The 16,847-nt window shown below is 47.2% G+C and overlaps 2 protein-coding genes across 3 annotated transcripts in view; one reads left to right on the top strand and one right to left on the bottom strand.

Annotated features, from left to right (window-relative positions):
• The window catches only part of SAMHD1 (SAM and HD domain containing deoxynucleoside triphosphate triphosphohydrolase 1), a 51,897-nt gene extending 39,600 nt beyond the window's left edge, over positions 1 to 12,297 (top strand). The window contains exons 12-16 of the mRNA XM_021708371.1: positions 889 to 1,028; positions 2,153 to 2,245; positions 8,159 to 8,263; positions 9,307 to 9,444; positions 11,846 to 12,297. Of these exons, the coding sequence (XP_021564046.1) occupies positions 889 to 1,028; positions 2,153 to 2,245; positions 8,159 to 8,263; positions 9,307 to 9,444; positions 11,846 to 11,980 (611 nt within the window). The 3' untranslated portion in view covers positions 11,981 to 12,297. The remainder of the gene's footprint in view (positions 1 to 888; positions 1,029 to 2,152; positions 2,246 to 8,158; positions 8,264 to 9,306; positions 9,445 to 11,845) is intronic.
• A 3,203-nt stretch (positions 12,298 to 15,500) lies between these two features.
• TLDC2 (TBC/LysM-associated domain containing 2) overlaps positions 15,501 to 16,847 on the bottom strand; it is a 9,558-nt gene continuing 8,211 nt past the window's right edge. For both annotated transcript variants that reach the window (XM_008049663.2, XM_021708374.1), the window contains 2 exons: positions 16,626 to 16,699; positions 15,501 to 15,636 (listed from right to left, as the gene is read on the bottom strand). In XM_008049663.2, coding sequence (XP_008047854.1) covers positions 15,501 to 15,636; positions 16,626 to 16,699 — 210 coding nt within the window. The remainder of the gene's footprint in view (positions 15,637 to 16,625; positions 16,700 to 16,847) is intronic.

Raw genomic sequence — 16,847 nt, 5'->3', positions numbered from 1 at the left:
AAAAAAAAAAAAGTTGGAGGCGAACTAATGAAGAAAAAAAGGAAAATAATTTTTTCTGTCATCATGGAATGGAACCTCAAAAACCTTTTTATTATGGAAATCTACAAAATTCCATGTACCCATCACTTACATTTAACAGTTACCAACACAGCAATCTTGTTTCATCTACCCACTCTAGTCACACACTGGACTATTTTGAAGCAAATCCTAGACGTGACTTTGTTTGAAAATATTTGAGGATCTTTCTCTTTTCAAAGCAAAGCATAACAACAGTCAATCTATGTACCTCTGTTTCTGTCACTCAGCTTAGCAGTCACCCAGTGCCGTCTTCTCTCCCTCCCTCCTCACTCACTGAATGACCTGGAAGTAAATCCAAGATATTGATTGGAATATATTTAAGAGATTTTTCATTTCAGTCTTTTAAAAATACTTACCTTGCTAAACTCATAATGTGCCCACATTTGTGAACTACCTTTTAAAATCATTTCAGTAGTTCAGCAGTATAAAAGTCTGTAAACCTTGTGTTTTGGCCGGGCTCGGTGGCTCAGCCTGTAATCCCAGCACTTTGGGAGGCTGAGGTGCATGGATTGCCTGAGCCCGCGGGTTCAAGACCCGCCTGGGCTAAAACTTGGTGAGAACTCATCTCTACAATAAATTTTTTTAAAAAAATTAGTTGGGTGTGGTAGCGTGCCTGTAGTTCCAGCTACTTGGAAGGCTGAGGCAGAAGGATCGCCGGAGCCCAGCAGGCCAAGGTTGCGGTGGCTGGGAGCGGCCACTGCACTCCAGTCTGGGCGACAGAGTGAGACTCCAACTCAAAATAAAATAAAATAAAATAAAATAAAACCTTGTGTTTGTTTTAACATAACTGAAATGTCATCAACTTGGCAGATAACATTTTCCTGGAGATTTTATACTCTACTGATTCCCGATTGGATGCTGCAAGAGAAATTTTAAAGAATATTGAATGCCGTAATCTGTATAAGTACGTGGGTGAGACACAGCCAACAGAACAAGTAAGGATTAAAAGGGTAAGTTGTGCCATCTAGCATCTCCCCGTCAGTGAAAGTCACCACAGTCTGTCCTCCAAAAGGAAGCCACAAACCCATGATACCACAGGTCTGTACTGAGCTCTTTACGTTTATTCTTTTTAAATCTTCACAGCAATACAGTAATCTTAGACCTGTTTTACAGATGAGGAAATGAGGAAACTGAGGCTTGGACGAGGTTAAATAACTTGCTCATGAAAGCATAGTTAGCCAGCATTCAAAGCCAGGTCTATCTGACTCCAAATATTTACTCTCATTCAGGAAGTGAGGAGGCCTAATTTTTGGCTATATCCAACCATGGGTAAATGAATATGATAAAAAAGAACCTCAGAATAAGTACCTTTGTGAGCGTCCCTGAAGCTCTGATGACTGGTTTCACCACTTCCCTCCTTCACAATGCCTCAGTTTCCCAGGTGGCATGTGTCTTCCTTAGTCCATGTATCTGTTTTCACCTTCTGTTTATTGAAGTTTCTTCTCCTTGCCAGAAAACCATAACACAAATCTTACTTATCACAATGTCCTACCTCCATAATTTCTTGGGTTACACTTTACTTCCTCTTATTTTGCTGATAGGTTGACACATTTAATTGTTTTGCTGATAAGTTGACACATTTAATTGTTTTATAATAATTACTCTAAAGCCGGGCTCAGTGGCTCAGCTGTAATCCCACTCCTTGGGAGGCTGAGGTGAGTGGATTGCCTGAGCCTGCGGGTTCGAGATCCGCCTGGGCAACTTGGTGAGACCTCATCTCTACAATAAATAAAAAAATCAGCCGGGCGTGGTAGCGTGCCCCTGTAGTTCCCACTACTTGGAAGACTGAGGTGGAAGGATCGCCGGAGCCCAGCAGGTTGAGGCTGTGGTGGCCAGGAGCGGCCACTGCACTCCATTCTGGGCGACAGAGTGAGTCTCCAACTCAAAAAAATAATAATAATAATAATAATAATCAATCTATAGTCTAAAGAATGTCATAGATAGAGCAATATCTCTAGCCAGTTTTTTTTTTTTTTTCGTTAAGTGCTATATTCAGAGAGGGAACTTGTTCATGGCACAAACACTAAATGATAAGGAATCAGGTTCCTAACATGAGGGGTCTTATCTTCTCCAGGAAAATTATGAGTGCCTTCCCAAAGAGGTTGCCGATGCTAAGCCTAAAGTCCCATTGGAAGCTGAGCTGAGGGCTGAAGACTTTATAGTGGATGTAAGTAGTCAATCCAGTAACATAACACGTGAAGAATCTTAAAAGTCTTAAAATAAAGCCCTCCACCATTATAAAAGTGCTACACAGTTCTTCATAAAGACTTGGAAAAATACAGAAAAATGGAAGGAAGAAAATCATTTGTGGTCACTCAGAGAAAACCAACATTATTAAATAGTTTTTCCATTTCTTTATGATATTTTGCCAATACTTTTAATATAACTGGTCGTGTTTCTTTTTTTTTGATCGGGTTAAGTCTCCCTCTGTCACCCAGGCTGGAGTGCAGTGGGACAATCACAGTTTATGACAGCCTCAACCTCCTAGACTCCAGAGATTCTTCACCTCAGCCTCCCTAGGACTACAGGCACACACTACCACACCCAGCTCATTTTTATTTTTATTCTATTTTTTTTTTTTATTTATTGTAGAGATGAGGTCTTAACAAATTGTCTGGGCTAGTCTTGAACATGTGGGCTCAGGCAGTCTTCTCACCTCAGCCTCCCAAAGTGCTGAGATTATAGGCGTGAACCATGAGCCATGCGCCTGGCCTCCTAGCTCATTTTTTAGTTTTTGTAGAACCGGGCTCCGTGGCTCAGCCTGTAATTGCAGCACTTTGGGAGGCCGAGGCAAGAGGATTGCCTGAGCCCATGGGTTCAAGACCCACCTGGGCAACTTGGCGAGACCTCGTCTCTACAATAAATAAAAAACTTAGCCAGGCGTGGTAGCATGTGCATGTAGTTCCGGCTACTTGGAAGGCTGAGGCGGAAGGATTGCTGGAGCCCAGCAGGTTGAGGCTGCGGTGGCCGGGAGTGTGCCACTGCACTCCAGTCTGGGCGACAGAGTGAGACTCCAACTCAAAAAATAAATAGATAAATAAAATTTTGTGGAGATGGGGCTGTCATGTTGCCTAGGCTGGTCTCAAACTCCTGGGCTCAAGCCATCCTCCCCCCTCACCTCCCAAAATACTGGGATTATAGGTGTGTGCTACAGAACCCAGCCAATTTAAACTTGTTTAACTACAAAAGTAATACATGCCAATTACTTTTTAAACTTATTTTATTATTATTATTTTTGAGCCAGGGACTCACTCTGTCGCCCAGGCTGGAGTGCAGTGGCACACTCATGGCCACCCCAACACCAACCTGCTGGACTCCGGCAATCCTTCCTCCTCAGCCTTCCAAGTAGCCAGAACTACAGGCGCAGGCAACCACACCCAGCTAATTTTTTTTTTTATTGTAGAGATGAGGCCAAGTTGCCCGGGCTGGTCTCGAACCTGCGGGCTCAGGCAATCCACTTGCCTTGACCTCCCAAAGTGCTGGGATTACAGGCTGAGCCACCAAGCCCAGCCCAGAACAATTTTAAATATTTTTGTTATTCCACCGTATTTCCTACTGATAGACATATACATTTTCCTCTAACTTTACATTACACTAATACCAACTCTTGGGCTCAGGCGATCCTCCTGCCTCGCCTCCTGAATAGCTAGGACTATAGGAGCGGGGTACCACTCCCAGCTAATTTTTATTATTTTTTTGTAGAGATGAGGTTTGGCTATGTTGTCCAGGCTGGTCTTGAACTCCTGGCCTCAAGTGATCCTCCCACCTCAGTCTTGCCTTCAATGCAGTGGTCAGTCCTGGTCAGTCTCAAGCTTCCATCGGTTTTTCTCTAAAAGTGCAGTCTCCAGATGAATGGAGAATCAGAGGTGCTTGAAGAGGCTGCACAGGGGAAGACATGCAAAGAAACTTAACTTTGCTAGTAATCATGTTAAGGCAAACTGATGCACCAATTGATATTTTTTTTTTACTATCAGACTTGTGAGAACAAAAATGTAAAATTCTAGGTCAGGCGTGGTGGCTTGTGCCTGTTATCCCAGCACTTTGGGAGACTGAAGCAAGAGAATCACTTGAGCCCAGGACTTTGAGACAGCATGGTGAGACCTTATCTTCAAAAATTAAAGTTAAAAGTTAAAAAACTAAAAAAAAAATCTGTGTTAATATAACTGTGTGAGCTGGGTGCGATGGCTCACTTCTGTAATTTCTGCACTTTGGGAGGTGAAGGCAAGAGGATTGCCTGAGCCCAGGAGTTTGAGACCAACCTGGAGTACTTGGCAAGACTTCGTCTCTACAATGAATCAAAAAATAAGCTGGGTATGGTTGCAAGCAGCTGTAGTTCCAGCTACTTGGAAGGCTGAGATGGAAGGATCGCCGGAGTCCAGCTGGTCGAGGCTGTGGTGGCTGTGCTTGTGCCACTACAATCCAGCCTGGGAGACAGAGTGAAACTCTGACTCAAAAATGTGTGTGTGTGTGTGTGTGTGAAAATGGAAGTGTAAGTTGATGGAAGAGACCGAGTTAGAAGTAAGTTCTAAAATGTTAATTGACCCAGTTTTCATTGTAGGAATTTGTTCTAAGGAGATAATCATTTTTGTCAGAAAATAGAGGTACAAATATTTTACTATGGTATTAGTGTAGTGTAAACTTAGGGAAAAAATGTATATGTCTATCAGTGAGAAATACCATGGAATAATAAAAACATTTAAAATTGTTCTTAACATAGAAAGATTTCTGTAATATAAATGGAAAAAGGAGTACATACAATATTATTTTATTTTTGTTTCTTTAAACATATATTTACCTACATGACTGTACAAGGTGCAGTGAACACATTGAAAATATTGTGGATCTATTAACGGCAAAATGTTAACATTTTGGGTGTAAAATTGCATGTAATTTATTATTTTTTTTAAATGAACATGGTAAAATAATTTAATAACCAGAAAAACATTTTATTTTAGAAAGGTGAAAACCTTTCTTTAATCCAAGAAGGCAGATAAAATTGCTAGTTAAATGTCTCATTATCACTTGTTAACATTTCAGTTTCAGTTTGAGGGTGGAATATGTTTATTTGATCCATTTTACCATATGTGTTTCCTTTTGAGACTGTGTGGAATAACTTATTTAATGGAACCTAAGACAAAATATCACTATTTGGAATTGTTACAAAGATTTGTAGTTGTTGGTTTATTGCTGCTTTTTTGCTTTTGAGCCCTCATTCAGGAAGTGGCATCCCCAACACTTATGTTTCATTGACCATATGTAAAACTGTTTATCCAATCTGTTTAACTGAGCATGGTGGCTCAAGCCTGTAATCTCAGCACTTTGGGAGGCAGAGGTGAGAGGATTATTTGAGCTCAAGGGTTCCAGACCAGCCTGAGCAACATGGCGAGACCATATCTCTATAATAAATAAAAAAATTAACTGGGCATGGTGGCACATGCCTATGGTTCCAACTACTTGGAAGGCTGAGGTGGACGATCACCTGAGCCCAGCAGGTCTAGGCTGTGGTGGTAGTGGATGTGCCACTGCACTCCAGCCTGGATGACAGAATGAAACTCCAATCCAAAAAAAAAAATCCGTTTGGAGTTGTTCCAGTCATACATTATGGGGAAAGTAGAGCTTGCCTCTTACAGGCATTCTAAAGCCAAGGAAATAAATACTGAAGAGCTAATGGCACTTCTTAACATGCATGGAAGTTTGGTGGGTGTATGAGTGTCCCTCCCCACAAGAAATACCTGCCCTGAGGTCGTGGGAGGGTCGGGCAGTTGTCGCCTCTGGCGAAGGGGCACAGCGGTCAGCACCAGTGGACCACCAGGTCAGGAAGGCTGTCCGTGTCCCTCATATCCCTATGCTGCTCATCTCTGCACTCAGCCAGATCCCAGATGCCACTCCTCCCACAGGCTGCTGGCCATATGGCTGCCGCACCTCACGCACCTGTGTCCTTCAGTGGCCCCTCACAGGTCATGCTCCTGTGTTGTCTGTTCTGTTCTTGCCACCGTCCCCACATTACTTCGTTTTCACCCTTGTTGCATGTCCTGCCTCTCCCTTCTTCCCAAATCTGTCCAGAGCCCTTTGATCTTGTACGCCTAACACACTCCCCCATATCCCTAGGCCCCTCACTACATATCTCCTTGCCTTCACTGCAACCTTGTGTCCCCTGAGACCCTGCATCCCCGGCAGCTCTCTGGGGAAGACATGCTTTGCAGGGCCAGGCCTTCCTGCTCATCCGTCCTCTTGTCTCCTAGCACCACTTCAGGACCTGGGCAAGAGCTTGTCCCTCAGAGGCTGACAGCCTCAAACCAGCTCCTGTCTCATGGTTGCAGTTGTTAGCGTGGTGTAGTCTTCCTCTCTGCCTCAGTTCCTGCCGCTGACCTGGGTGGCTCGTGGTCCACGTGGAACTACCCGTTGACCTCTTCATCTTCGTCCTAGGGACCTTATCCCCTGCACTGAGGCCAGCACTGTCAGCAGATTACACCCTGGGCCTGTTGACATTCAGACTGCCCTCCCCTGTAACCACCAACCGAAACACCCTCTTCTATGTCCACAGACTCCTTTCCTCCTCCTCCTCAGGACCTCCTAGTTCCCGTCGCCTCACTTTTTTCCTGCTTGTCTGTGGCCTCAGTCTTGTCTTCTCTCCCAGTCTAACTTAGGTTCTGTGATCCATCAGTGCAGGAGTTTTCTGCAATTGCCCTCAATGCCCTTATCCTTTGCATTCACCTAGCAAAAGGCCAGATGACCAGGATGAATTGATTCTAAACACCCCCATGCCTGAACCTGAACACAGGGTGTCTAGAGACAACCCCTGTCCTGGCAGATCTACAGACTCCTGGTCAGCACCTCAGCTGGGCCCTCCCAGTCTCCATAGTGATCACTTCCTCCTTTCAGCACTCCAGTCCTGGTCCCTACCCCCACTGTGTTCACCCTCAGTGAATGTCTCAACCTTGACTCATAGATAAAACGCAGGTCATTAGGTAGGGACCCACTGGCCCACCCACCAGATAAGGAGGTGGGCCTCCACGCACCACTGCACTCTGCCTCCCCCTTTATTCTTACCAAAGGCTCGGGGCAGTTCTGGCATTCCCGACCATGTCCGGTAGCCACTAGCCACACGTGGCTGTTGAGCCCTTGACATGTGGCTGCTGCAGCTGAAGAACCATCTGAATTGTATTTCATGTTAGTTTTTTTAAATGTATGAGGCCCCCTGTGGCAGTGGCCACCCCATTGAGCAGTGCAGTGTAGAGCCAGTCTGCACTCATGGCTTCTGTGGAACCTCATGGTGTCGGTTCTCTCCATCTTTTTTACTTTCCCATCAACAGGTAAGATGATACACACACTCTTCACCCCTCCTATTCTTCAGGGTCAAACTCACCTCCACTTATCTTTCTAAAGCACCCTCCCTTTGAACAGCCAAACTTCCAAGCATGTCTTCTCTTACCTTTTCTTTCTCATCTACTCCTGAGCCTTATTGTCTGTTGCCATTACTATACCACAACTGCTCTCTCCAAGGTCACCAGTGACATCAGTGCTGCTGAATCCAGCAGATATTTCAGCCCACTCTGCCTTGGAGCTGTTTTTCTGCCTGGAGTTCTGTTCCTTCCTACCCAAGCCTGTTTAGTTCCTGCTCACTTAGCAAAGCCTCCGCTAGCTTTCCCATTTTCAGTCATTCCCCTGGGATGACTACATTAGAAAGTTTCAAAGCACCTTTGCTTTAATTTGGTAACTCTTATAACAAATGTGGTTAAATAGTTAACTTTTATAATTATTTGTTCAACCTCATCTGGGCCACATGGCCTATGGGGGTTGGGATTGTATTGGAGCTATCCCTGTTGTATTTCTAGTGACTCCGAGTATCTGTCCTACACTTAGGCTGAACACACAAATACATTTCCCTCTCTCCTCAGATTTCAAAACCAAATCCCCAAGTGTGGTCATACCCCAGAGTTATCTTTATTATTATGTGAGCCACCTTACCTGTGTTATTACTTGTGAACCCCCAGGGGGCTCTGTTCCATTTCTTGTGATGGCCCTACAACGCTGAATTTAAAGCTGATGGTTATGTGATTTACTTATTGCTTTCATTAAGGTTATCAACATGGATTATGGAATGGAAGACAAGAATCCGATTGACCATGTACGCTTCTATTGTAAAAGTGACCTCAGCAAAGCAATCATGATTACTAAAAACCAGGTAACTACTTAGGTAAAACAAATATACTATAGTGGCATCTAGTAAGTCTTTATAGTCAATTTGCATTTTACATGCAGATTAGGTTTTAAAGTCAGTGTGGACAGTAAAAAAAGAAAAGACATATCTTTAAACTTAAAGTATGTCGCATTACAGCACAATTCACAATTGTAAAGATGTGGAATCAACCTAAATGTCCATCAACAAATCGATGGTTAATGAAAGTATGGTGTGTGTATATCATGGAATACTATGCAGCCATAAAAAAGAATGAAATGATGTACTTTGCAGCAGCGTGGATGGAACTGGAGATCATCATCTTAAGTAAATTGACTCAGAAACAGAAAACCAAATACCACGTGTTCTCACTCATATGTAGACGCTAAATGGTCAACAGATGGAAATAATAGACACTGGGCCCAGCTGGGCTTGGTGGCTCAGCCTGTAATCCCGCGCCTTGGGAGGCTGAGGTGAGTGAATTGCCTGAGCCCGCGGGTTTGAGACCTGCCTGGGCAACTTGGCGAGACCTCATCTCTATAATAAATTTAAAAAAATCAGCTGGGCATGGTAGCACGCACCTGTAGTTCCAGCTACTTGGAAGGCTGAGGCAGAAGGATCGCCGGAGCCCAGCAGGTTGAGACTGCAGTGGCCAGGAGCGGCCACTGCACTCCAGTCTGGGCGACAGAGTGAGACTCCAACTCAAAAAAAAAAAAGACTGGGTTGCAATTCTAGTGGGCAGGGCATGCTGTGTGGTTGAAGTCATGTATGTTAAACGTTCTTGTTGGCATATCTTATTGAGAGTCTGTAGTCTACTGTGATGTAAACTTTTAGTCTTTTATTAATTTATACAAATGTTGTGGAACATTTGGCAGCACAACAATTACCTTGAACTAGTAAACTATTCAAATTCTCAGTGGAAGAAAATAGCAGAGCAACGTGGTGCTTGTGATATACTGTCACTAATGGTGTAGGAGCCTAGGGAACAGCTGATATCTGTCTAATGTGTGAATTCAAGGTGACAGTGAGATCTTTTCACTTTAAAAAAGGTTTCACAGCTCCTGCCAGAGAGATTTGCAGAGCAGCTGATTCGAGTGTACTGTAAGAGGACAGACGAGAAGAGTTTGTATGCGGCACAGCAGCATTTTGTTCAGTGGTGCTTAATCAAAAATTTCACCAAGCCACAGGTGAGTGGCCTCTTCTTCACATACTATGTACAATTTTTTATTTTTAAGTAAAAACAAGGAGGAATCCTTTTGACCCATTGGAAAGTTCTCATTTAAGTTAAAGTCATTTGGTTATGGTGTTGGAAATAAAGTCTACTTTCTTTCCATTTATTTATTTATTTATTTTTAGTTGGAGTCTGACTCTGTCATCCAGGCTGGAGTGCAGTGGCATGCTCACAGCCACCACAGCCTCCACCTGCTGTGCTCCAATGATCCTTCCACCTCAGCCTTCCAAGTAGCTGGAACTACAGGTGCATGCTACCACACCCGGCTCATTTTTTATTTTATTGTAGAGACGAGGTCTCACCAAGTTGCCCAGGCTGGTTTCAAACCCACGGGCTCAGACAATCCACTCGCCTCGGCCTCCCAAAGCGCTGGGATTATAGACTGAGCCACTGAGCCTGGCCTCTTTCCTTTTAAAATATCCAAATCTCTGTCAACTAGCAATGATTTCTTCCTGCATGAGTTGGGAGTGGAACAAAAGATAAAATGGTGAGCATGTGAATGGTGCTTTGTAATATTCTTTTTTTTTTTGCGTTGGAGTCTCACTCTGTCACCCAGGCTGGAGTGCAGTGGTGGCATCCTTATGGTCACTGAAGCCTCTACCCACTGGGCTCAGGTGATCCTTTTGCCTCAGCCTTCCAAGTAGCCGGAACCACAGGCATATGCCACCATGCCCGGCTGATTTTTGTATTTATTGTAAAAACGAGGTTTCGCCATGTTGCTCAGGCTGGTCTCGAACCCCTAGGCTCAGGCAGGACCAGGACTGAGCTTTGCTTCACAGTGTGAGGAGGGGGCCTCTGTGCAGAGTCCTGTGAGCCAAGGGCAGTGGGAGCTGTTGAAGGGCTTTAAGCAGGAAAGTGACATTTTTTTTTGAGTTGGAGTCTCTGTCATCAGACTAGAGTGCAGTGGCACACTCCCAGCCACCGCAGCCTCGACCTGCTGGGCTCTGGCAATCCTTCCACCTCAGCCTTCCAAGTAGCTGGAACTAAAGGTGCGCACTACCACGCCTGGCTAATTTTTTGATTTATTGTAGAGATGAGGTCTCGCTAAGTTGTCCAGGTGGGTCTTAAACCCGCAGGCTCAGGCAATTCACTCGCCTCGGCCTCCCAAAGTGCTGGGATTACAGACTGAGCCACTGAGCCCAGCCAGAAAGTGACATTTTTAAGTTTGCATCTATAAAATTCACTAGAGTTGAATCTAGATTGGGTCGAATGAAGTTGGGTAGAAATAAAGATGGGTTTGGAGACACACTGCTGACTTGAGGTAGACCTATCTTCACATGTGGTTACACATGGCAGCTGAACAGTGGCCTGTCACAGTCCCATTATGTCAGCACCTGCGAAGTTCAGCAGAGGAAATTTAACATGGGCAAGATGCAAACGTTTGGCAGAGCTCTGCCAGCATACAGGATGCTGGGACACAACAGGAAGCTGCCCACCTCCAGGGCGGGAGAGACCATGGGAGAGGGTGGAATTGGGCAGCTGGGGCCACCGGCAGCAGCTAAAACCACAACAGAGTCAGGGCCACCACTGTCCACACCCAGAGGGCTAGGGAGAGAAATGACCCGGCTTCTCCACCTGCCTCACTCAGTCTTCACCAGAACCTCTGCCAGAAGCCTAGGGGTACAGGTACTAGGAAGCAGAGTGCACGGGAGCAGCCCCGTGGAGCAGAGCAGTGAGGGGTGACGAGGGACCCGCCAGCACACAAGTGCATGGGAGCACATTCTCCCGCCCACTCTGTTCCTGGTGGACAGAGACTCCCCACAGCCCTGCACCTGAGAACCTGTCCATCAGCTTGGGTGCGGTTTACAATAGCATCGGGCATTAGAGGGCCCTGCCTCCACCTCTCTGCTTTCAGGTCACAGTGCCACCTCACTGTGAGGGCCTACCTCGTTCTGGGTGAGGCACCCATCTGGGGGCACCCTATGCCAATCCAAAGCGAGGACTGTGACCATTCTGCACTTCCATCCTCCTCCTCCTCGTTGCCATCCTGTAACCTGGGCCCTTCTTGCCGGGGGGACCAGGCCAGAGAGGAACTGGGGTTCAGCGCAGCCCATCTTTCTCCCGGGAACATGGGACAGGGTTGGTGTCCATGAGGTTGTGAGGGAGGAGCCCACAGCACAGGGCCATAAGGTGCTGCTTCCCGTCACCTCTGGGAGAAGAGTGTGGTGGCTGTTGATGGAGGCTCTTCCCTGCTCAGGACTATGGTGTTTGTACCTTGACATGAGCACAGGGCATGTGTACCTGGAGTTTTTCAAGAGTAAGTGCACCCAGGGGTAGCCTGTGGCCTGTGTACCTGACATGCATTCAGCAACGAATAATGAACACTGGCTTTTCTCTGTTTTCTCTGTCCCTCATAGGACGGTGATGTTGTAGCCCCACTTATAACACCTCAAAAGTCGGAGTGGAATTATACAGCTTCAGCACATGGTCCAGCTCGCATCCGAGAAGCATCCAAAAGCAGGGTCCAGCTTTTCAAGGATGGTGCTGTGTGAATGTCCACCACCGGCTGTTTACAAATGCCCTCCCAATATTTAGCTTAGAGCTTCAGTTATGAGTTCCACAGATCTAGTGACAACTAGTGCTTTTAATTTTATATTCTGAAAGTATATGCACACCCTGAAGCCAAGTCATTTTTACTCAAAGAAACAAAATGGCATTAGGTAAATCTTGCTAAAGTATAAAAGGCATTACCTTGCCTATTTTTAAATATTTTTTCTCCTTCAGTAGGATATATTTTTTAGAATAACAACTCTTTTTCTCTACTATGAAAACTTTTTTAGAGGGTCTTGCTCTATTACCCTGGCTGGACTTAAACTCTCCTGAGGTTAAGTTTGCCTTAGCCTCCCAAGTAGCTGAGACTATAGCCACGTGCCACTACACTCGGCTTATTCTGAACTTTTTTTTTTTTTTTTGAGTTGGAGTCTCACTCTGTCGCCCAGACTGGAGTGCATTGGCCACTCCCAGCCACCACAGCCTCGACCTACTGGGCTCCGGCGATCCTTCCACCTCAGCCTTCCAAGTAGCCGGAACTACAGGCATGTGCTACTGCACCCAGCTAATTTCTTGATTTATTGTAGAGACGAGGTCTCACCAAGTTGCCCGGGTGGGTCTCGAACCCGGAGGCTCAGGCAATCCCCTCGCCTCGGCCTCTCAAAGTGCTGGGATTACAGGCTGAGCCACTGAGCCCGGTCTATTCTGAACTTTTATGGCAGATGATTTTTGTTTTTAATTCAGAAATGAGACAAGGGTACAGATTAGAATTGGAAGTTGGAATTATCATGGGAAACATGGTTAAAAACAAAATCCTGGCCCCTGAGAGGGATGGCCCTCAGGTGAGCTAAGTGTGAGTAAAAGACATCACTCCTCACCCCTAAAGCCCTGGAAGCTTCCAGGTTGGAGTAAACAGGAGTACCAGGGATGGCTCTGACACTTTGATGAAGAGCTGATTTTTTTTTTTTTTTTTTTTGAGTCAGAGTTTTACTCTGTCACCCAGTCAGTGGCATGCTCACGTCCACCACAGCCTCAACCAGCTGGGCTCAGGCAATTCTTCCATCTCAGCCTTCCAAGTGGCTGGAACTACAGGTGTACACCACCACACCCAGCTATTTTCTTGATTTTTTGTAGAGATGAGGTCTCATCAAGTTGCCCAGGCTGGTCCCAAATTCCTGGGCTCAGGCAGTCCTCTTGCCTCAGCCTCCCAAAGTGCTGAGATAACAGGCGTGAGCCACCATGCCCAACCTGGCCTATTCTAAGTATAGCATACAATCACTTTTGGAGAGATCCCTGCCCCATGGCAGAGGGAGCCTTCAAGCCGGACTCTTCTCTGCATCAGTTGCAGCTCAGACCTGGTGGTTTCTTTCCTTCTGAACACTCCCTGCCCCAGTCCTGAAGGCTGTCCCGGCCCTGTGTGGAGAAGGCCCCCTGTCAAGCACATCTCCATGGCAAGCTGGCCAGAGGGCATTAGAGGAACTGCCCTCAGAGCTGCTCAGACCTGGGACTTTGTTTTTGCTGGTTCGGTGCATTTTATGAATTTCAGAGCAAAGATTGCACTGCTCATGCTGAGAATGGTAATACCCAGTGGGCTCCAGGTTCCCCATGTAATTTTGTTTTCCAGTACTGGAGTGGCACCACCACAATTGAGCAGTGCTCCTGTGCCTGGGGCTCCCCTATTCCCAGGGCTACAGCAGCTCACCAAGAACAAAGTCTGCAGTTAGAACCAGAGCTGCTGGTGGCCAGAGGGTGCTGGCCCTAACATCTTAGGCTCCAGTGCCCCCTTGACTGGACCCTCTGTGGCGGACTGCGTGAGCTGCAGCCCCGGCATGGGGCAGCCAAAGCAAGCAGGGTCCCTCGGACCACAATCCAGTGTTTACCCAGCATTTCAGGAGTGCCGTCACTGCCCGCTGTATAATCAGTTCCTATTCCGTCCACACTTGGAATGTCTGCCGTCCCATGTCATCCATCAGTAGATAACAAGGACTGACTATAATTCACAGGAGAATAGTGAAAGCCCTTCTCCCAGATGAGAGGGCTCACAGATGCACACACGAGGATGGCTGTGGGACTCGGTCCTGTCTGAGCCCCGGTGCCTCCAGAACCCTCAGGGGAGAGAACTGTAGATTTTTGAGACGTGAGGTCAAGAGTGGAGTATCTTTCTGCTAAAACTGTTGATTTCTGCATATTTTACCTTTAAATCATTGTAGCTTACTTTGGAATTTTGTAGTCCTGACATGGTATCACTGTGCTATCTGGAAAACAAGTTGAATCTGTTTTGTTTTCATCTTTGTTACATATAAGGCAGCTGCGCTTTATGTTCTTTGCAACTGTTTTAAGTATGAAAGTCCCGTGTGGTTAAAAGGTTAAATTTTTCTTAGGCAACATCTTCACTATTTGTATAAAATCGGAGATTTTAACACCTTACCTCTAGAGAGTTACTGAACATTGTTACCTCAGGTGTAAATAGAACTGCAAGTTAAGTGGCTGGGTACTGGAGTGGGGTGAGGGAAACAACCACAAGAAAGCTTGGTGATCGTCACTTCGACTTGAAACTGAAGGTGCAGTCCTTGATCATGTTCCCTCACCATTGGGTGCCCAGTGTTGACCCTCCTGTGCAGAGGAAATGCACTTTGTGTAGGAATCCGCTCAGATGTCTCTTGGTACTACAGTACTACATCCGGTCTGTGAGGGGGGCAATGGCTACCAGGACCCTCGGCGTTGGGCCCTCCTCACCCAGCAGCTGGCGAGCAGCAGCATAGTTAGGACCTCTGTCTGGGAGCAGCATGCACTCGGGCGGGGATATGAACTTTTCGCCAGTTTTCAAGTCCCTGTTGTGCCAGAAAGCATACACTGTCCTCTCTTTTGACCTCCCTAAGACTTCTGTCCATAAAGCTTTCAACTTCTCTGTCCAAATATGCATATTATTCATTTGTTGCTTTACTATCTTTCCTGGGAAATTAAATACCAGATTTGCAAGCGCCTGGCTGGTGGCAGACACAAAGCCTTCAGTGTTCCAGAATGGGCGCCAGGCAAGAGGAAGGACAGTGTTCCAAAGTCTGTCTTAGCCTTCTTGGTCAAGCCCAGTTTAAATAATTCCCATACATACAGAGTGCAGTCCTGTTTTTGTAGGACAGTACATGGAAAATCGTCTGGAAGGATGCACATGAAAGAAAATGTTAGAGTTTGAGGTGGTTGAATTATAGGCAATTTTAACTTTATGTCTTCTGGTTTTTCTACAATAAACATGCATCTGTTGTAGAACTTCTAAGAACAAAGTTGGCAATAAGAAGGTAATTTCGTGAGGAATTTTGTGCTGCTGAGCTAAGGTGTAAATGTCCTCTCCCTCCATCACCTCTACACAAGAGCAGTGCTGCCCCGTCCCCATCTCGGGTCCCCAGGCCACAAAGAGGGGCCCACGGCTGCAGCCAGCACAAGTGCACCTCGCCCCTGTGTTTCGGACGGGCTGCCCTGTGGGAAGGCCTGGACCCATGGGGGGCCCAGTTCCTGCCACTGCAGCCATCAGCTCAGAACCCAGGCCTCCAGCTCTCTGATGCGGAACTGTTCCTGTCGGGCCAGCACCTCGTTGTTGAAGGTCGCACAGGGGTAGCTTCCCCCGTGAAGTAGGTCTCCATCCAGCCACAGTCCAAACTGGCCACTAAAGAGAATAGGGAAGTTGGGTGTGGCCCGCTCTGCATGTCGAAACCTTAGCGTCTACTGCCACCTTCTTTGCCACAGCCCAACTTCACCTGTTTTATCTCAAACCAACTCATCCTGAATGGTTGGAGACTCAGCACGTTGTTCTCCATGCAGTTCGGTGCATTTTTAAAAACAGTTCTAGCCGGGCTGGGTGGCTCAGCCTGTAATCCCGTGCCTTTGGGAGGCTGAGGTGAGTGGATTGCCTGAGCCCGCGGGTTCGAGACCCGCCTGGCCAACTTGGCGAGACCTCATCTCTACAATAAATCAAAAAATTATTAGCCGGGCATGGTAGCACGCGCCTGTAGTTCCAGCTACTTGGAAGGCTGAGGCAGAAGGATCGCCGGAGCCCAGCGGGTCGAGGCTGCGGTGGCCGGGAGTGGCCACTGCCCTCCAGTCTGGGCGACAGAGTGAGACTCCAACTCAAAAAAACTAAATAAAAATAAACAAATAAAAACAGTTCTGTGAGCCGGGCTCAGTGGCTCAGCCTGTAATCCCGCGTTTTGGGAGGCTGAGGTGAGTGGATTGCCTGAGCACGCGGGTTTGAGACCCGCCTGAGCAACTTGGGGAGCCCTCATCTCCACAATAAGTCAAAAATTAGCTGGGCGTGGTGGCGCGCGCCTGTAGTTCCAGGTACTTGGAAGGCTGAGGGAGAAGGCTCGCCGGAGCCCAGCAGGTCGAGGCTGTGGTGACCGGGAGCGGCCACTGCCCTCCAGTCTGGGTGACAGAGTGAGACTCCCAACTCAAAAAGTAGAAATAAGACAGTTTTGTGATTTTCACATATGCAGTGATGCAACCAAACACTTGGCACGTGTTCGAGATGGCGGTGCCTCATCGAGGGACTGAGTCTCCCGGGTAGAGCCCAGAACCCTCCCCAGGGCCTCCGCTGTAGCCCAGCAGCCCAGCGGAGGCAACGCCAGCCGCCCCAGACCCGAGCACCGAGGCGCCTACCTGCCACTGCCCATCATCAGTGAGTCCGGGTCTCCCTTCACAAAGAAGGAGTTGCTTCCCGTCCACCTGAAGACCTGGGGGAGGGAGAGGCTCGGGCTGCAGGGCGAGCGTGTCCTCGCCGCCCCCCGGGCCGCCAGGTGGCGGTGTCGTGGAGGGAACGCGTCCCGGCCCCAGCCCGGCCGGCACGCGGGCTTTGGCGGCTGCCCTGGCGCCCCCGGGGAG

The sequence above is a fragment of the Carlito syrichta genome, unplaced genomic scaffold (genome assembly GCF_000164805.1).
Source record: "Carlito syrichta isolate Samal-C Ts95f unplaced genomic scaffold, Tarsius_syrichta-2.0.1 Scaffold135908, whole genome shotgun sequence".
Lineage (NCBI taxonomy): Eukaryota > Metazoa > Chordata > Mammalia > Primates > Tarsiidae > Carlito > Carlito syrichta.
The sequence above is the reverse complement of the archived record's forward strand: the minus strand, read 5'-3'. Positions and strand labels throughout refer to the sequence as shown.